We start from the raw sequence: 21,133 nt of genomic DNA, 5'->3' as shown, positions 1-21,133 counted from the left end.
GCCAGAGGGTGAATCTTGAGATAAACTTCCTTCCTACATCACAGATAAGTGTGCAACTCTCCCCCTATATATCATAGACAAGTGCACAGGTGTCTTCCTACATCACAGATGAGTGTGCAATTCTCTCCCTATATCACAGACAAGTGCACAGGAGTCTTCTACATCACAGATGAGTGTGCAATTCTCTCCCTATATCACAGACAAGTGCACAGGAGTCTTCTACATCACAGATGAGTGTGCAATTCTCTCCCTATATCACAGACAAGTGTACAGGAGTCTTCTATATCACAGACTAGTGTGCAATTCTCTATATCACAAACAAACGCACAGGAGTCTTCCTACATCACAGACAAGCGTGCAGCTCTCTGTTGCTTTTAACTTGAAGCAGCAACGTGATTGCTTGACCTCTGTTCTGTCTCCGCCCTTATTTCAGTGCACTCTGCCTGCTTGGCTCTTCTCCTTTGCATGTTTTTATCATTGAGGTTGGGGACACTATTTTATTGGGTATATATGTATGTGTGTTGTGTGTACACAGGTAGGGGGTGCACTTTTGTGTACACATGGTAGAGGCCAGAGATCAATGTCAGGTTGTTTCCCCCTTCTCTCTCCACGTTATTGTTTTGAGACAGAGTCTCTCACTGAACTTGCAACTCACTGTTTTGGCAATCAAGGCCCTTGAATCTACCCCAACCCTCACCCTTGAACAGGGTTACAAACAGGGTCTCATCATAGGCTCTCATGACTGTGAAAAAAGAATTTTACCCACAGAACAATCTTCTCAGCCCCTATTTTATTCATCTTTATGGAAGCAGAGCTTACAGGTAGATCTTCATTCTTTCCATCCCATTCTCTACACAGCAAAGTCACTGACCTAAAATCCTAGCCTGGGTGTTTAAGCCTTCTTAGGTCTCTCAGCTTTCCGTAGACCGGTCTTTCTGTTTCAGCAGGATGTTGAAGGCCTTCCTTACCTCTCCAGCTTCCAGCTGGCCACTCTTACACCCTGGGCCTCCTGGCTAGTGCATCTTCAGCCTTCATTACCTAGCCTACACTCATTCTCCTTGCGGTAGTTCATGAGGCATTCCCTGCCATATTTGGCCACCTTTCCTATTAGTTCCTGAGCCACAGGTAGGATTGGCACTACATCTTGTCCACTAAAGTATCTGGCTCAGTATATATGCACCCAATAAACTATCCACAAATGAAGTTATAAAATTCCCAAAGCAGTCAGGAATCTGAATTGCATTTAATGGCACTCCTGGGTCAGCTTCTCAAAATGAATGCATCACTACATTCCACTGGATAGTATGTTATAAGTGACACAGTTCTGTGTGATTTTACAAGTTAAATCCACAAAGATACCACATAATGCAAAAGTCAAGAGTGACTCATGATGCTAATACAAAATAAAAAGCTGAAAAATATCAGCCTCATTTTCCTCTTCAAATTTCTCTTTGCTTTTTTCCCCCACCATGCAGAGTGTATGCTCTGTACTCTGTAGACTCAGGGCAGGTTTTACTTGGAAGATAAGCATAATGTCTCTGTCCTGTCCTGTCTGTATTTCCTTGAAATAAATATGAGCATGAAACTACATAACACTTCAACACACACAGTTTGCAATGGTCAAATTCTTCCAACCTTTTTTTGCCAATGCCAGCGCTGCACCGCCTCGTGGTATCTTATTCTGGTGAAGGCAACCTGCAGGGAGATTTAAAAGCATGTAGTGCATTCTTTAATAGCTACACAGAGATAAAATGAGGCAAAGTCGTTAATTCAGTCCTTACCATGGTATAGAGAGGGATAAAGGTAGATGGCATAATAGCATGAAGAAGTTTATTCAGGAGTCTTTGAAACAGGAACCACCTAGAGTTGACATGTGCTCGCATCTGCAATGACAGGAGTTTTGAAAAGAGTACCTTAAAGGAAGCAGCTCTCTTTCCTGACTACAGTTTTCTACTAGTCTTCATTCACAGTTGTCCCAACAATGGATGCTAACACAAGAGTCAAATAAAATCCCATTTCCATAATAGTCATCCCCAAGTGCCCTTAAGAAATTTCAGGAGTACAAGACATTGCCTTGAAAACATACAAAATCTAGTCTGCTTTTTCCCAGAAGACAATTTCAATATAAAAAATTCTGTTTCAGCGAAAGATATATTTAACCAGAATTTTGAATGATCTGTAAGTTCAAAGGTTTGATTGATTACTGTTGCCCTGTGTTATATTAAATTGGCTTTTAGTGTGTGTGTGTGTGTGTGTGTGTGTGTGTGTGTGTGTGTGTCTGTGTTGAATGTGTGTGGTATATGTGCATAGGTATGCACACTTCTATGTGCACATGCATGCAGAGTCCAGAAAGGAGTCCTGATTGTTGTAGAATATCATTTCAAGATGTAGTACATTTGTTTATACTGTGGAACATTTGCTTTAATGATGCAAAGATGAGTTACATTCTTTTATGTTGCATTTGTTTAGCTCTGTGAAGCTGTGCTACTGTGCCTGTCTAAAACACCTGATGGTCTAATAACGAGCTGAACAGCCAACATCGAGGTAGGATAAAGGATAGGCGGGGCTGGCAGGCAGAGAGAATACATAGAGGGAGAAATATGGGAGGAGGAGGGGAAGGAGCATGGAGGAGAAGGAGAGGAGGAGGATGTAACAGGCCAGCCACACAGCCACATAACCAGCTACAGAGTAACAGTGGAAGTAAGATATACAGAAGTAAGAAAAGGAAAAAGCCCAGAGGCACAAGGTAGACGGGATAATTTAAAGTTAAGAAAAGCTGGCAAGAAACAAGCCAAGCTAAGGCTGGGAAGTCATAAGTAAGAATAAGGCTGGGAAGTCATAAGCAAGAATAAGCCTCCGTGTGTGATTCATTTGGGAGCTAGGTGGTGCGCACTCCCAAAAGAGCAAAATCAACCAATACCTGCTCTGTCACTCTCCTCCTTATTCCAGCAAGGTAGAGTCTCTAATTGAACTTGGAGTTATTCTGATAGCAAGCAAGGCTCTCACTACTCTGGAGCTCCGAGGGCATGGCCACTCCAGCTTTTTACATGCATCCTGGGGATTAGAACTCAGACCCTCAGGCTTGAGCAACAAGTGTCCTCACCCAGAGTCATCTCCCAGCCCATGACCTACTTTTGGAGTCAGGCAATGTATATCAACAAAGTCTTCCATTATCTTCTAGAACTCAATTGTGTATTGTTAAAACTATGCTCAAGTTGAAGCCAACATTATTTCTTTCTGTCTTCAAGAGAAGTGGAAATGGTCACTATTTCCCTTGTTTGTTGTGTAAACTTTTCCATACCCCTATTTTAAAGCAATAATAACAATCATTTGTCATGAGACTTTGACATGACTGGCTTAAAATGGAGTATAAGTCTTAATAGTACTCATCTTTCTGATCAAGAATTTCTTTGGTATTATATACTGTTTTTATTCCATGGTATTCTAAATACTCAGGATATTCTGTTAAGAAAAAGTCATTCAGGCCTTTGATCCCAGCATTCAGGAGGCTGGGGCAGGTGGATCTCTGAGTTCAAGGCCCCTCTGGTCTACAGAGCGAGTTCTAGGACAGCCAGGGCTATTACACAGAGAAACCCTTTCTCAAGAAAGAAAGAAGGAAGGGAAGAAAGAAAGAAAAAGAAAAAGAAAAGCCATTCAATATTTCTAAGATTTCACAATTATTTTAATGTATCTCAAATTCATATTTTGAGAATAGAATATGGCTACCTACTAAATGTCTGAAATTTGGACCTGTGAAATTTTAGATGTTTTGCTATCTCTGCTCTTTTCAAAGTGCTTCTGAAATCAGGTAGAAATGATGAGTCTTTGTCATTGGCTACATCGTAGCAATCCACCTATATTTAAGAAATGGTGTGTGTGTGTTGTGTGTGTGTGTGTACATGTGCATACTTGCATGTGTCTACTGCATGTGTATATGTGTCCTTATGTCCACACATATTCTTATGCAGCATGTATGAGACAGGGCTGGAGCATAGGAAAAGAAAAAGCCTTCTTTCTAATCTATTGATGAACTGTCTCGTGGAATGGAGCCAAACTTTTCTCACCTCTATGTAATTGTACATAGACAGGTCTGAAATTGCATGGTCATCTGGAATCCTAAATCTTGAGAATTCAGGAAGGCACATACCTAGAAATCAAAATTAAATAAAACATATATGTGTTTAAAATAATATACAGAAAATATGTGGGAGAGATGGCTCAGTGGTTAAGTGCATTGGCTGCTCTTTCAAAGGACCTGAGCTCTGTTCCTAGCACCCACCTTGGGTGGCTCACAACTACCTGTAACTCTGGCTTAGAAGATCTAATGCCATCTTCTGACCTCTGAGAGCACCTGTGCACACATGCTATACACTCACACACAGACATATAAATAAATCTTTTAACAAAGCAAAATAAAATTTTTTAAAAACTGCTGGTCTCCAGCTAGGTCAAACTAAGCAGTGTTTCCCCTTGCAAAATTTTAATCTTATAAAACTATCGATAACAACAACCTATAGTAATTGAGCAATGTCCATTGAGTATTTCCTGTTGTGATCAAATAAAGGTTAGAATAAAACTAATATTAGGATATTGGTTGTTTAAATCATCATTTCCCTTATTTCCCAAATGGAAAAAATTTGTGATGGCTAATCTATATTGAGAACTTGATTGGATTTAGAATTACCATGGAAACACATCTCCGGACATGTGTCTATAGGGATGATGCCAGAGAGGTAGAACCGAAGAGGAAAGACCCACCCTTAGTGTGTGCAGCATTAATCCGATGGGCTGATGTCCCAGAATGAATAAAAAGGAGAAAGTGGAACAAGCACCAGCAATTCTTTGCCTCCTGACTGCGGATGTGACTCACACTTCTGCCTCCATGCCTTCCCTGTGCCATGAACCATGGCCCTCGAACTATAAACCAACGCAAACCTTTTCCTCCTCAAGTTGCTTCTCTAGTTACAGCAACAAGTAACTGCACAGGTTCATATGGCAACTTTAAATGATGCTCAACCCTCCGCTTTAACTCTTTTTGTGTGTGTGTTTCTTTGAGAGCTTGAGTGTGTCTGGGGGTGTGCTGTGAAGGCTGTAGGCAAAGGTGGACCTCCAGAGCTGGAAGGCAGAGAAAGGTGCACAGAGATCTGCTGCTGCTGCTCTGAACTTTTATCTGTCAGTGGGTCACTGCTACTGGGAAGTGGTAGGACCTTACAGGCATGAGGCCTACCAAGAGGTCCTTGAGTCACTGGAGGTATGCCCTTAGAGGGGGCTGTGGGTCCTAGGTCTCCCTGTCTTTCTCTGTCATTTCCAGATCAGGAGGTGAGTGACTTTTTCTCTGCTTCTGGCTCCGCACCACGATGTTTCCTCTCCACAGGCCTAGAGCAAGGGGCCAACTGATCATAGACTAGAACTTCTAAAACTGAGAGCCACTGGTGTAGAATATTATTTTAAGTAGGCAAAGATGTGTTACCTTTGTGTATGCTGCAGAATATTACTTCAACTGTGTACACGTGTGTTACTTTTGTTTATGTTGCACTTGTCTAACAATGTCAAGATGTGTTGCATTCTTTTCACTTTGCCTGCCTAAGGCACTTGATTAATAAAGAGTCGAATGTCTAATAACTAGGCAGAGAAAGGATAGGTGGGGCTAGCAGCAGAGAGAATAAATAGTAGGAGAAATCGAGGCTCAGGAGAAAAGAAGAAGGAAGAACGAGAGAAGGAGGAGGAGAGAATGAGGGACATGCCTGTGGCAAGAAACCAGACAGACGCCAGTCAGCCAGATACAGAGAAGCAGTGAAAGTAAGATATACAGAAGTAAGAAAGGCAATAAGCCCCAAGGCAAATGGTAGATAAAGAGAAACAGGCTAATTTAAGTTAAAAGAGCTAGCCAGAAATGTGCCTAAGCTAAACGTGTCATAACTAATAATAAGTCACTGTGTCATGATTTGGGAGCTGGTTGGTAGCTCAAAAGAAAAAGTCTGGTAAATGTCAACAGTAAACCTTTTCTAAGTTGATTATCCCAGGTATTGTTATAGTAATGGAAAGATGACCAGCACTTTCCTCCATGAATTCTAGGTTACTCTCTCTGGGTGGTCACTCTCTGGAATGGGCAATGACTATGGCAGAGACATTATTAGAGTGCCAGGATCATAAGTCAGCCCACAACTGATCATCTGGGCTAGTCTACATCCTCCTGAGAAAGTATACTTACTAAGATTGTTATTGAATTTGTCCATTAACTCATCAAATACCAAGCAGTCTTCAAAGCCCTGAAACAAGAAAAATGGGTAAAAATAAGGCATAAATAATGAAATACTTCATAGCAATTATAAAGAGAACTAGTATTGGCCAGTATAGTGCATAGACTGGCAATCTTTAATGTAACAGACAGGTACCCATCTTATGTCTAATCATGCTACAAAGACCAGCTGCTGGACCCTCATGCTGTCTCTGCCTCATTGATATCTTCAATGATTATAATGATTTGAAAATGAACAACAAAAAATTACATATATCTGTGATTTTGGTGGATCCCAATGCTCCTTTAAGACTAACAATTACGTGTCTTTACCATGAGTTAGTTGTAAATTAGTCGGGTCTGTAAGATTCATGTATAGAATGATTTATTGAGCTGAGCATATAGCTCAGTGGTTGAGGACTGTGCCCACCATGCATGAGGCCTTAGGTTCAATCTCCATTATTGCTAAAAAAATTAATGATAGGATCAAATTAATTTAGTTCCTATAACTCAAATTTAAAACAGATTTTGAATACAAAGAACTTGAAAAATTACTAAGGTGATACTAAATGAATAAGAACCCTGAGTTCCATTATCTACAAATTCAAACTACAGTTTTAGAGACAATGTAAAAATACATAAAATATAATTTTCATATCAATTATAGTGATTGCATTTAAAGTAGCAAATGTATTCTTCAACGAATATCTGCAAATTCTTTATGATATAGGAACTTTGACGTAAGAGATGACATATAAGGCAAAGACAACAGTTATACATCTTCATTTAAAATAATTTGTTTTTTCTCTGCAAGTATTGGGGTAGACATTAGTAAAATTGTAGTGTTAGAGGTGAAAGGTGGATATGTGGATATCAGGTAAGTTACGAAAAACACATTGTGTAATGAATCCCTGAGGCAAGATTTGAACTATTTCCAGAACGTGGGCATTTATCCACAATGCTATAACTGATGTTTACTTATGTCCTTATGAAACAAGTGCTTGAAATTGCTTTGTAGGAAAGTCACAAGCTACTTTTAATTGGAATATTGTGGAGGCCCAAATTACTCAGGGACTGGAATCTGAGCTTGCTTTACCCAGCAGGGCTGCATAAGGGGATGATTTGACCATGGTTACTAGGTGTTTGGAAGGGTCTATACTTGGCTGTGCAGTGTGCTTTGATCTGGCAAGGGGGAGGTCTTTTGCCCTGCCTTTTGGAATTATTATGAAAAACTCCTTTGAATAAACAGAAAAGGCCACTGGGTATTGACCCAGATCTTCCTGAAACTATCCTGTGTTTTTGTCATTCTCCTCTTCACTATCTTTCGATCTAATATTTTCGTATCCCTCTCTCCTCCTCATAGGAACCCTTGAAATGGTGGGAGCGGGCTCCCACAGATGATGCCAGAACTTGGGACTTGGGTCTAGAGGAGACAAGGAAAAGAGAGTAGGGGCCACCATGGAAGCAGTTGGACATGTGTGGTTACGAATTAAGGATTAAGCAGTGGTATTCTATTCTTCAGGAGTAAAATTATATATATAGCAGAGCAGCTAAAAGTTAACGTTCTTTATTTTTATAGAGGAACAGTGTCCTTGGTTTTCTGACTATGGGACTCTGGACACAGACTCATGGGGGAGGATTGGAATTGAAATACAACAACATTATGAGGAACATGGGACAGAAAAGATCCCAGTGGAAGATTTTGGCTTGTGGGCACTAGTTCCAGACAGTTTGGATCTGAGTCCTGAGTGGCAGGGGAATTTTCCCTGAGACAGACACAGATGAAACAAAACCTTCCACTCCACCAAAGCTGCCACCAGATGGGAATGCTTTTAAAAAATCATTCAATCAGGGTCAGTCCCCTCTTGGCCATGAAGCCGAGTTTATGGAACAGAAGTCTTGAGATGAGACAAGGGAGGAAGTGAAGGGCTTGACAGACTTAGTAATTTCTCTTTCTCAAAAATTGGAGGCTCTTCAGGTCTTTCCTTCTCAGAAGGGTACTCATCTTCCTTCTGTAGTGGCAGAATTAGACTCATCTGGGGGGGGTCATCTATCAGAAGGGAAAAGTTGCCCATAATTGCCCTGGTGCAAAAGCTTCCCAGAACATGGCAAACCCTTGTGGCTAGTCCAGCAATCTCCCCCTTCAAGCCAGTATTAGAGAAGCAGCTAGCAGAGGGGAGAGGGTGCAAGGATTTCAAATGTTCCCTGTAATTGAGCAGCAAGATGCCCAGGATAATATCATGTGAGTGCATGTTCCAATTCCTTTTAAACAATGTAAGGAATTAAAAATAGCATGCAACCAATATGGCTTGACCACCCTGTTTATGCAAGCTTTGTTAGAAAGCCTAGCTCTAGAAGCCTTGCCTCCTGGGGACTGAAAACAGATGGCCAGAGCTTGCTTGTCAGGCATATATTATTTGCTTTGGAAAAGTTAGTTTGTGGAGCAACATCAGGCCACAACTAAAATAAATTGGGTCCAACAAATTCCCACTACTTTTGATATACTTGCCAGAGACGGTCTTTATCGGGAGATAGGTCAACAGTTAAATTTTGATGTGGCAGTGTATGCTCAGGTTAATGCAGCTGTCAAAAAGGCCTGGAATAAGCTTCCATCATCTGGAAGACAGACTGAGGATTTATCAAAGATAAGACAAGGGCCTAATGAATTGTTTCAGGACTTTGTCTCTAGGTTAATGCAGACAACAGGCAGGTTAACTGGGGATTCAGAAGCTGGACTTTTCCTTGTTATACAGTTTGCCTATGAAAATGCTAATGCTACTTATCAAGTTGCTTTGAGACCTTTTAGAGAGAAAGGAAACATCTCTGACTATATTTGACTTTGCTCATATAAAGGGCCCCTATATAATCAGGGAACAGTCATGGCTGCAGCATTACAGGGAAAAACAGGCAAGGATGTTCTTTACTAGCAAAGAAATTATGATTCAAGACAAGAAAGAGCTGTAGGACCACCAGGAAGCTGCTTTGGGTGTAGCCAGATAGGACACCAAGTCAAAAGGTGTCCTGAAAGGGGAAAAAGCTTAAGGGCAAATAAGAAACCTGGGTTGTTCCTGAGATGCAAAAGAAGGATGCTTTGGGCTATAAATGTCTATCAAGAATGGATACCCAGGGGAATCCTTTCCAGGGAAATGGATGGAGGGGCCAGCCCCAGGCCCTAACAGAGTAGATTTATGGGGTAATTCTGCAGTCCCAGCAAAGAAATACATTCAGGACCTCTACAGAGCAACCCAAGGTAGTGCTGGATTAGATCTCAGCTCTTCTATCTATATGGTTTTGACTCCTGAAATGGGGGTGCAAGCCCTCCCTACTGGTGTTTATGGGCCTTTGCTGGAAGGCACTATAGGGTTAGTTTGGGAAGAAGTAGTACTACCATGCAGGGAATCTTTGTTGCTCCTGGAGTAATTGATGCTGATTACACTGGAGAATTTAAGTTGATGACTCACTCACCTAAGGGAATTTCTGTAATAAAGACAGGCCAGAGACTTGCACAGTTAATTTTACTTCTTCAGGTGCAACAAGAAATCCTGTTAAAAGGGATAAGAGAGGAGAGGCTGGATTTGGTTTGTCAGATTTCTATTGGCTATGAGCCATAGGTCCACAGCATCGAGAACTCACTTTGATTATAAACAGAAAAAGTTTCTCAGGTTTTCTAGACACTGGTGTGGATCTGTCAGTTATAACTGCTGGTCAATGGCCTTCCGTGTGGCCAAAGATGGAAACTATCACACAACTGAAAGGGATTGGTCAAACTCAGAGTCCTGAGCAGAGCAGCAATGAACTCTCCTGGAGAGATGAGGAAGGTCATGAAGGAACCTTTCAGCCATACATTATTGTCTCTCACTTGCCTGTAAATCTGTGGAGTTGAGTTGTTTTGAGCCATATGGAAGTATACTTATATGGCCCCAATACAGTTGTCACTGAACAAAGGTTCCCGACCAGGAGTTAGTAAAAACTAGTGAGGGTCAAATGTTACCTTTGCTCCCTAAAGAAGGGGTTAATAGGGATGGATTAGAGTATTTTTAGGAAGGGTCATTGAGCAGCCTGTACTCCAGGCAGATCTTATAACTTGGAAATCTGACAATCCTGTGTGAATAGATCAATAGCCCCTGACAGAAGAAAAAATACAAGCTATCCAGCAGTTAGTACAAGAACAGTTGGATGGTGGCCATATCAAACCCTCTAATCCTTGCTGGGATTCTATTTTCCTGATCAAAAAAAAAATCAGGGAAAAGGAGTCAGTGTTCTTGATCTACTGATGTTCTCCTGTAGTCTGGGGAAAGAAGGAGACTAAGGAGTCCCCCAGACTGCTGAGAAGGAGTTTGGGATAAAGGTTTTGTCACTATTTGGTATTCAAGGACTGAGACTGTGAAATCTGGAATGAAATGGAGCCCAGAGCCACACTACTTCTGGTTGTTAGCAGCAAACCAGTGCATGGCTCCTTTAAGAGATGGTTTCTGATTCCTACTAGCTGAGCAAAAAGCCTTTTGAAGAGTTTTACAACAGCTACGGGAGTCTTTAGGTTTGATATGAATGCATCAGGAGTTTACAGATGTTGATGTTGTTGCATCAGGAGTTTATTGACTTAAAAAAGGTCTTGGTGTAGCTGAGGCTGCTATAGATATCCTAGACCCATTCAAAGAGGACATTCCGTCTTGGTCATCCTTTATTCCTTCACTGAGAGATGTGGCAGCCTGAGGTAGCAGGAGTATTGCTGTGGTTGTTCCATCTATTTGCAAGCTCTTAGTAGGGATCTGAGTCAGAGCTGCATAGAATTAAGCTCTGTACTTTCTCCTGCTAGAGGCTGGTAGTCAGAGACGAGTAAAGTCCTTTTTGCTAGCTGCCAATCTAAGACAGAGTATACTTGACAGGAAGTGTATCTCCATGACAGGTAAGGCTGATTAATGAAGAAGAAGATGACCTAAGACAGGCACAGTCTATCTGAGAGGTCTGAGGGGCCTTTTAAAATATTAAGAAGGGGGAATTTGTGGAGGCCCAAATTACTCAAGGTTTGAGAATCTGAGCTTGCTTTACCCAGCAGGGCTGCATAACGGCATGATTTCACTACGAACATGGTTACCAGGTGTTTGGAAGGGTCTACACTTGGCTGTGCAGTGTGCTTCAATCTAGAAAGGAGGGGGTCTTTTGCCCCACCTCTTGGCATTGTTATAAAAAGCCCTTTTGAATAAATGGAAAAGGCTATTGGGTATTGACCCAGGTCCTCCCGAAGCTATCCTGTGTTTTTGTCTTTCTCTTCTTCACTATCTTTCTATCTAATATTTTCTTATCCCTCTTTCCTCCTTGTAGGAACCCTTGAAAAGGTAGGAGCTGGACTCCCACAGAATATGGTCCTATCATCAAAGAAAAGTATGACTAGTGGTTATTAAACTATTATCACATGTACATGTATATACATGCAAGAAGTTAATAAGATTTTTGATATTAACATTTAATATAAGAGCACTATATTTAAAAAATTTCATTCTAACCAGAATGCCAAAATTTCCACGAAAGTAGTAGTATTCAACATCTAATCAGTTTGTAGTTTTACTTAGGCCTGCCAATCATATTAGCCAAGTTTCCACATTAGGCTGTAGACATAGTTCTCACGAAAACAGGATGCCTTATCATATGTTGTGCTTTTCTCTAGACTGGGATATTGTATCAAATAATCTGGATCCGATGGAGTTGAAGTGAGTCTAACTGAGCAATGGGAGTGGTGAGCAAAATGGTTATGTACTTGGGACTGTGCAGGGATGGTTTAGACAGCACTTCTATTTAGGATTTACTATTTGAGACAGACTTCGGAACGTTCCAGGAACTTTCCCACAGGAAGAGAACTCACCGCATTCATTCCTTGCCCAAAAAATGGGACAATGGCATGAGCTGCATCTCCCATCAGCACACAGTGTGACTTCAGGTGGAAGGGGGAACACTTCACTGATATCATGGGCTGGGCAGGCAACAGGAAGAAGTCTCTCATGAGGGCTTGCCTTTGGAAAAAAGCAATCAAAACATGAACAGATTAATTGGGGACAACCACTGCTAAGTTCTTACAGATTTATTGGCTTCATTGCCATGGTATTTTGATGAAAAACAAACAAACAAACAAACAAACAAACCAAGAATGCAGAAGTAAAACAGCAAACAAAGGAGGGAGATGTAGTTCAGTGGGATAATGCTCCTCTAACATATACAAGGTCCTGGGTTCAATCCCCAGAACCAGGGAAAGAAGAAAAGAGAAAATGGTTTCTTTTAGAAATAAATTCTGCTATTCTAGGCTACAGAGAAGGCTAATTTGGTAAAGCCTGGCCGTGCAAGCATGAGGACCTGAGTTCAGAGCCTTAATTCCCATGTAAAAGTCAAGTATGGTGGCACTCATGTAAGACACAGAGCGTGCCTGTAGTGTGTGTCTATAATCCCAGCTCTGGGTGGGAAACAGAGATAGGAAGACCTCTGGGGCTGACTGACCATCATTCTACTGTCAGAATTTGAGCATTTATTCCCTGTTCTTCAATCAATATTTTCTTGTGTTCTTATGAGGCAAGATGTTTGTCAATGCTCTGTAGAAAAAATTCACAAGCTACTTTTACTTGGAATATATTTCAATCACCAGAACAATATTTGACTAGTCAGTGGCTAGACTGCCTATCTATCAGGCCCCATGTATATACCTTGCTGGCAAGTCAGTCTAGCCAATCAAGAAGCTCTAGGTTTAGTGAGAGACCCTGTCTCTAAAAATATTGTGGCGAGTAACTGAGGAAGACCCCTAAATATCAGCCTCTGGTCTCCAGAAACATGCATGTATGTGTGGGTATATGTACATTAGACTGCCCCCACATGGACATATATACATACATGTGCACTTAAAACACAAACATGTATATACACACAATTCCACAGTTCTAATTATCATTGTTTTTGGTAAAGTTAATCTCATACAAAAGGATAAATCTGGCAGTATTTGAATAATTTGAAATGTCTGTATATCATGTCATAAAAGCATTATTATGTAAACAGACCATACTGTTTTCAAATGTATTATTATATTTTAGGCTGTTTTTAAACACACTAGTATATTTTAGACTCCTGTGTAAATGCTGAACAAATGTTACAGTATATTTTACTAGACCACAGCAAATAGAGATTAATGTGAATTTTTATGTTCTAGGAAATGAATAACAGTAATCAAAATTATGTCTGAGGAGGTTGGAATAAGTTGACCAATGGGCACAAGATTTCAGTTGAACTGAAGTAAACTCATCATCTATATTGTTGAACACGATGTCTAGGGTAAGCACAAAGAAAACCCTGATATTCATAAAACATCAACAGAGGTTTCATAGAAACTATAAATATGAAAACACTACATGTCCTCAAGAATGTTAAGTCTGAAGCCAGCAAGATGAAGGTCCTTGCTGCCAAGCCTGATGATCTGAGTTCAGTCCCCAGGAATCACAAGATGGAAAGCAAGAACTAACTGCCACAAGTTGTCCTCTGACCTTCACATGCCACAGTGTCCCCCTTTCAACAAATAAATAAATAAATACATAAATGTAATTTTTTTAAAAAATTAAAAAAAATATTAAATCTGTCTAAAGATGTAAAAAATAGCCATGGAACAATTTAAAACTACACAGGATCTAAATTTGGTGTGCAGGTAGGTTCTTTTCAAGGGTGGAGGGCTGTAGATCTCTCTATATAGATCAAAAACCCATGACAGTTGGCACTTTGCAAGCCCCATCGGGCTGAGGCTGCACTTTCCATTTTTCACAGGTAGCTGTGGATTTTGTAACCCCACCATCAGGAAGACACCTTGATTATCATCAAGGAGGTACATGTTGGGAAGTAAGAGGCTGACTGGGTTGAAATCTGACTGTAAACCAGGCCTGGTGGCACATGGCTGTGTTTTCAGCACCGAAAGCTGAGGAACAAGGATTATGGGTTCCACATCAGCTTGGGTTACAGCAGGGAGGCCCTGCCTGGAAAACAAAAACTCCTGCTCTTTCTTTGGCCTGATTGTTCATGTGCCCCAAGTTTCATGTGTGGAATCTGAATCCTCAGCGTGATGGTAGTTGCAGCCGGGAACTTGGGAGGTGATTCACTCATGAGCATGGAGCCCAAATTGAACCCAATTTGTGCCCTTAGGAAATAGACCCAAGGGAGATCCATGTCCCTTCAGTCACAGAAGTTCTCACAAGCAGAAGGCACCTTCTGTGAGCCAGGAAGAAGCTCTCACCAGCCACAGACCTTCTGGTGCCTTGACTTTGAACATTTCAGCTTCCAGAGCTGGTTGAAATGGTCTCTCACCTCTAAGCCACCCAGCGTGTGGCGGTTCTGTTGCGGCCAGCCTACACAGGTGTTTCTACAGCACTCTTCGGTCTCCCTGGAGAGGACACTGCAGTGGCAAGTGAGCTAGGTGTTTGTTTTGTAGGGTGTGTGTGTGTGTGTGTGTGTGTGTGTGTGTGTGTGTGTGTTTAGTTTTGGAGGAAGCAGAGTCCTTAAGTGAGAACATACAGCAAAGTCCACGTGCAGGGTGATGCTGACATGGGCCGTATGAGGAGCAGATAATAAACCAGCTAGCTAGCGAACTCACTGAGCCTTGATGGGGCAGAACTCAACCCGTGTGAGCCCTGGGCTGAACAGTGTATAGGATGACCTTACTTAGTCTGCAACAACCTGCCCAAGGTGGGCAATATCATTTAGCAGCATTTCACCACGAGGAGCCCTGAGCATTGGACAGCACACAGCTAGGAAGGGGACAGGCCTGAGACAGGCATCTGCTGTGTCACATACCAGGAGCCCGGGCAAAGCCTAGGGACACTGGTGCTTGTGTTTCTGGGACAAATTGGGCATGATTGTCCCAGAATCTCTACTCCTAACAGAGAGCCCACTCAGACTTTGGCTTTAATGTTCGTTTACAGCGAGTGCATTTTAAGAGCAATTTTCAAGAAAAGTCGGAACAGTTTTGTTTGGATTTGGAATAACTCAACCCAAAAGAAATGAAGGTACAGTTTCTGGCTGAGACTCACTCTCCCATCAGAGGGATAGCATCTGGAAAGTTCCTCTGGAAGAAGTCCAGCACATCATCACTTGTCAGGAGTTTTTCAAACTCTTCGAAGGGCATGAACAAGGTGCACGTGAAAGATTTGTCCTGTGACGGAGAAGAACAAGGAGGTGTGAGAGGAGAGAGACTGTGGGGTTGGGGATTTAGCTCAGTGGTAGAGCACTTGCCTAGCAAGCACAAGGCCCTGGGTTTGGTCCTCAGCTCCGTAAAAAAATTAAAAAAAAGACTGTGATGCTGGCACTAGGAGTGGACCCCTGAACCACAGGACCATCGCTGGGACTAAGGATCTCCTGGAGAATATCCCAGCCAGCTTTGTCCCCTTTTTTTCTGGAGGAAAGCTGCTCCACCATGTTTCAGAGGTGCTCCTTGCTTCCCGGGTCACTCAGAGTATTGCTGCTGTGTAAACCGTCCATGTTCACCAAGTAAATGCTGCAGTCCTTAGATTGTTTATAGATGGTTTCATGTGATTTGTTTTCCTCCTCTTTTTCTTTCCCTTAAGATAGTATTGATCCCCTTAAGATAGTATTGATCAAGGCTGGCTGTGGTGGCACACCCCTTTAATGCAGCACTCAGGAGGCAGAGTCAAGCAGATCTCTGTGAGTTCAAGGCCAGCCTGGGCTACAGAGTGAGTTTCAGCCAAAGCTACACAGAGAAATTCTGTTTCAAAAAAAAAAAAAAAAAGTCTTGATCCTATGATAGACAGCAACAGGAAGAAAACAACTACCACAGAACATAGCTAGCTAGAGATATAAAGAAAAAACCCTGGAGATAAATGAAAGCACACACGCATGCACGCATGCACGCATGCATGCACCCCAATGTCCCACAGACCTTAAAGACTGGAATTTCTTTCTAATACTCAACCTAAATCTCTTTGGGTTTACTGTGGCACCTGCTCCTAGACTGCCTCTGATTGAAATGACAGCACCTTAGATATGAACTCTTCATTATCCACGTCAGTATAGTCTCCTTTCGAAAGTAAATACTGAACTTGCTTCTGGTTTTTCCTCAGAAGCCCAAAGCTTCAAAGACAAAATCATTAAATAGATTAAATAATGATGAGATCAACTAGGTTATGTAAACAACCAACACAAAAGTAAGAACTAAAAATATCAATTATAGATATATCAGTAGCTGGCAGGAATGTGCACATTACCATATTGGGAAGGGCAATCATCATAAAGGCATTCCGGGGCCAGATATGAAGAAAATTAGGTTCCATGGCATACTGTAGGACAAAGAACACATGTTCAATTAGCAAGTCACTCACCTCTACCACAGCTTTGCATGGCTTCTGAAATAATCTAGACCATTCCCATAGATACGGTGCATTGCACGTGTATTACTGCGTGAAGAAGTAGATGCTGTCTTAGAAGATACTTTGGGTTCTATCTTTATACATTCAAACTTAGGCAGGTATTTTTGTAACCATTTATTTCGAGATTTGAGAATATATTAGAAGATATTCTTTCTCTTTCACCCTGTCTTTCTATACATATAAGTATGCATGTCGATATGCATATGTATGTATGCACACATAAAAATATATAAAACACACATGTGGGTAGATGTTTGTGTGTGTAGGATTGTGTTCAATAATTTTACACTAAGTGCTTTTATAGACCGCACAGAAAAGTCTTGAGTTCAAGTAGTAAGAACAAAATGGAAGGAACAATGGTCTCCCGGCTCCCCATGTCATGAAGTAGCAAAGTCACTCTGTCTTAGAAGGGTCTGTATCTGCCTGACTTTGCAGTTCTTCCATTGTCTGTTTTGTATTTATTTGTTGTTGTTGCTTCTGTCCCAGAACCCTAAACAAAGTCTAAAACAGACACTGGAGAGAATCAAGTGCCTAACTGTTTGATTTCAAAGACTGCACAGGGACAGAAGTACAGATCCCATGAAAAGCCAAGTCGCTTAGCCTTAGTAATGTAAGAGGTGGGACGTGTGAGTGTTTCAGTGCTGACTGAAAGTATGGGAAGTAGCGAGTTGACATGTAAATAGTGCAAACAGACCCTTGTACAGAAGACCAGAGCACAGGCGAACTAAGCAGGAATCAGCAGGGCTTTGGCACAGCTTCACCAGCTAAACCAGATCGAGATGCACCTAGCACTTGGATGGGAGCAGAGTGGATACTCTGCCTGTCTCTTCTGCCATCTATTGTATTTTCCTACCACTCTCTCGTCTTTTCAGAACTCTAGAATGTAAGTAAGACAAGGAGGAAAATAACAAGAGAAGCTAACTTGGTTTCCCAACGTTGGCAGCAACAGAGGTCAGAGCTTGATTAAGATAGTGAAGAAGACAACACTTGGGTTCTGTCTTTCTCACTGGCACAAAGGATGGCTTGTGTATCATGGCAAGAACAGCGTGCGACTGAGAACACGCGGTAGTTCACAAACAGTCCTCAAGCCTAGAAAACAATCGTCAAACCTTAGCTTCTTTATTACCAAGCCACACTCTTGAGAGAGGCCTGTGTGCGACGGCAGTCTGAGGGCAGCTTGGAGCTGCCTTCTGGTTCCTCTCACTTGAAGTCCCTCAAAACATAGGTCCAGATAGCTTTCTGATTGTGCCCTAACAGCTCTGCGTTAAGTTGGGGAGCATGGAAGGAGAGGCGGAAAGAATGTGAGACTGGGCGGGTGCTGAAGAGGGCTGTGGGAAGGTGTTTCTGGACACGCATGGCTATTGCACTCATGAACTCACAGCTCCTCACACAAGAGCTACACAAAATCAAGGCATCTTAAGTTTCTGCATAGATAAGGGACATGATTTTCAGGCTTTGTGCCTTACCGTAGAACTCTGGCAAGTGGTAACGCTAGAGGAGGGAGAATCTTTCTTCTTGGAGAGTGGGGCCACTCGTAAGTTTCCCGTGTTTCAGTGTATGATTCCATATCCATGGACATATGAGCAGCACTAACTGGACTTAGTGTGTGAAAAAATAATGAAAAATAAAAATAGGAGGAGGAAGAGGAGACAAAGCCAGAGCGGTGGGGGGGGGGGTATGTGTTGAGAGGAGATGGGGAGTTGTCATTGTATACATGTAAAAAAAAAATCTCAAAGAATGAAATAAAATATAAGCTTTAAGGTAAAGCTAAGTGCACAAACCTTTAGGAAATGAAAAGAATAGAACGTATTTTCCTAATAATACCCAAAGGCCTTGCATCCAGTCTCTCTTCCTACTCCACACTTCAGAGGTGGAGGGCAAGTTGTACATTAAAAAAAAAGAGAGAGAGAGAGAAAGAAGAGAGGAAGGAAAGGTGCAGAAAGTTCCAGGAAGTGAACTCAGCTGATTTTACACCAAGATCATACGTTTTCTCACATTTTTGGTTCCTAGATTTTACTTAGATACATAAAATCGTGCATATATATGGCAAGAAAGTAGAAGTAAAACTGTGTAAGGGACAAAGTGGGAGAGGAAAGAAGGGCAGAGGGTCCTGGAGAAGAATATGGTGAGTGCACAATACATGTCCAAAAGCTTAAATATATAAATAAATACTCTTAGAAGAGAAAAATAAAAAAAAAATCATTGTCTAGGATTGTTTGGGGGCTTGCTAAGATGTCCTTGTGTTTGGGCCACATTTGTCTCAAGACACTGTAGCTTGAAAAAAATGAGACCTTTTAAAAGACTATTAATCATTACTAATAATTACATGTGGCTGAAACGTAAGTGATTACCTCACAGCTGCCTTATTGGGTGCTGTTTTCCTTACATCAGGGCTGGCCTGTCAACAGAACTATCTCACCCTGGAATCCAGTTATCAGCTCTCCAACCATGAGGTCAGGACGCTCATACAGCGGGCACAGGGAAATGAGTGGAACAATTTGACGAGGAGGAAGTTTGTTCATGTTTCCTTTACCAAAATAAGTTTCTATGTTTGATTTTGACAGAGTAAAGTAGTTTTGTTTTGTTTTTAAACATAAAATCTTCTATCAAAATAATTTCATGTGAAAATTTCCATAGCACTTACTTGCGTCTGGCGTAGTGTATTATTTAGCAATGGAACAATGTGGGAATGAGAAAACCACAATTTTAAATCTCTTTCCAGAAATACATTGCTGGTCTACTCCACTAGCTCTCCCTAGATGCACCTGTGGGGGAAGGGCGATGGGGACAGAGAAGACCTACCTCCCCATTCTTGGGTGGGATTGTCAACTCCATGTACCCATGAGGGATGTATTGCTGACTGTAATCAAAGCGAGGCTTCTTCATGAGGTGAGCTCTGACAGTTGAATAGGCTCCATCACAGCCTACAATGAGGTCACAAGTGACATCTCTGGGAACTTGGTCAGGTCTGAAAAACAGAATGAACCGTTCCCCCGACCAACAAAAAAAAAAATCTAGTGAAAATGGCAATATATTTCTACTTGGGTGTAAAAAGCAAACTCTAGAGGTAATTCAAAAAGCCTGCTTCTACACATCTAATTTAGAGCCTGGCTTAATCTAACTTGAATTCAACAGATTTAAAATTAAGATGAAAATGCTTGTCCCAGACATGGTTTTGCTTTTGAGAATGAGAACAATGTACCACTGCCCTGATACTAAAGAGAGACATGCTTGCTCCAGAAGTGTGACAGAGCTGAAGAAAGACAACCTTGAGAAAATGGGAAAGCAGTCCCGAAGTGTAGAGGTAAACACATCTGTAAGTCCCAAGTATGCGAGTGAACTCAGGAGCATCTGCAGAGATGTGACCAGGGCTTGCTGGAGGAAAAAAAGCTTGGTGTGAGGAAAGGATACCAGATAGTAAGCTTAAAAATGGAGCACACTTGTCCCTTGTTGACCTCCAGGATTGGTTCTAGACTATCCAAATCTGCAGATGCTCAAGTTCCTTGTGTAAAACGGCACAGCATTTGGAAATGTCCTACCCCTCTCCCCCAGATGCTTTAACTTCTCTCTAGAAATGCTGTGTGAGGGGCTGTATCATTAGGGAGCAAGGGCAAGAGTAAAAGTCTCTGCATGGTCAGCACAGATGACCTCTTTCCCTTTTGTGTTTTCTTAGAGATGCAATCAAAATTGGATACTTTTGATCTGAGGTTGGTTGTACCCATGATTAAAGCATTCTTAGATACAGGAGGTCAACTTGTATAACGCACAAAGGGCAAAGGGGGAAGGAAGGAGAATTTTGGATATAAAGACAGAAGTTTAAATTCATTGCATTATTTCTTCCATTAGAAGGATGATGATTCAGGAGCGGCAGTTTCAGAAAGCTGACTTTTCCACGTGAAGTGGAAGGGGGACACACAGGGGGCAAAGGCAGCAGCACACACGTGTGGGGACAGGAGTTGGACACCATCATCTCACAGGAAGAAAGAGACTAGAAAGGAAGACATACTGACGAGAACGGACAGATTGAATGGGAGAAAACAGGGGAGAAGAGTACACCGTAAGGGACTGATTATGCCAAAACAGTCCCAGGGAAGACAGGGATGCCGGGAGGCGGGGAGGCAACAGAGACAAGAAGGAATCTGAGATAACGCAACTGTACCGGGACTGGGACGTCATTGATCAGGACCTCACTGAGGCCAAGAGTGAGGCCGGCGGCCTGGGCACACATGCTAACGCTGGAGACGTGAATTTACAAATGCTCGTGTAACCTGTGACTGGCGTGTGGTATTCCGAGGGTGGGACTTTAAAGGACATAGAGCTGGTCAAGGACAGGCCGAGATGTCACCCCATGAAAGAGGACAGGCAACACAAGGCAGGGGAGGGCCCCCTATTTCCAAGGAGGAGAGAGTCTGAGCAAAGGATGTTCACCCAGGCATGGAAACGAAGGAGAATCGCCAGTTCTGGATACTCAGGGAGCACGGTGGACTGTTCTCAA

General features: G+C 42.0%; 1 protein-coding gene across 2 annotated transcripts in view; it reads right to left on the bottom strand.

Moving 5' to 3' along the window:
- The window catches only part of Kmo (kynurenine 3-monooxygenase), a 38,974-nt gene that overhangs the window by 479 nt on the left and 17,362 nt on the right, over window positions 1-21,133 (bottom strand). For both annotated transcript variants that reach the window (XM_006996185.4, XM_015989525.3), the window contains 8 exons: window positions 19,441-19,606; window positions 16,477-16,548; window positions 15,286-15,407; window positions 12,099-12,246; window positions 6,212-6,269; window positions 4,065-4,147; window positions 1,782-1,883; window positions 1,636-1,695 (listed from right to left, as the gene is read on the bottom strand). In XM_006996185.4, the coding sequence (XP_006996247.1) occupies window positions 1,636-1,695; window positions 1,782-1,883; window positions 4,065-4,147; window positions 6,212-6,269; window positions 12,099-12,246; window positions 15,286-15,407; window positions 16,477-16,548; window positions 19,441-19,606 (811 nt within the window). The remainder of the gene's footprint in view (window positions 1-1,635; window positions 1,696-1,781; window positions 1,884-4,064; window positions 4,148-6,211; window positions 6,270-12,098; window positions 12,247-15,285; window positions 15,408-16,476; window positions 16,549-19,440; window positions 19,607-21,133) is intronic.

This window comes from Peromyscus maniculatus, chromosome 11 (genome assembly GCF_049852395.1).
Source record: "Peromyscus maniculatus bairdii isolate BWxNUB_F1_BW_parent chromosome 11, HU_Pman_BW_mat_3.1, whole genome shotgun sequence".
Taxonomy (NCBI): Eukaryota; Metazoa; Chordata; class Mammalia; order Rodentia; family Cricetidae; genus Peromyscus; species Peromyscus maniculatus.
The sequence above is the reverse complement of the archived record's forward strand: the minus strand, read 5'-3'. Positions and strand labels throughout refer to the sequence as shown.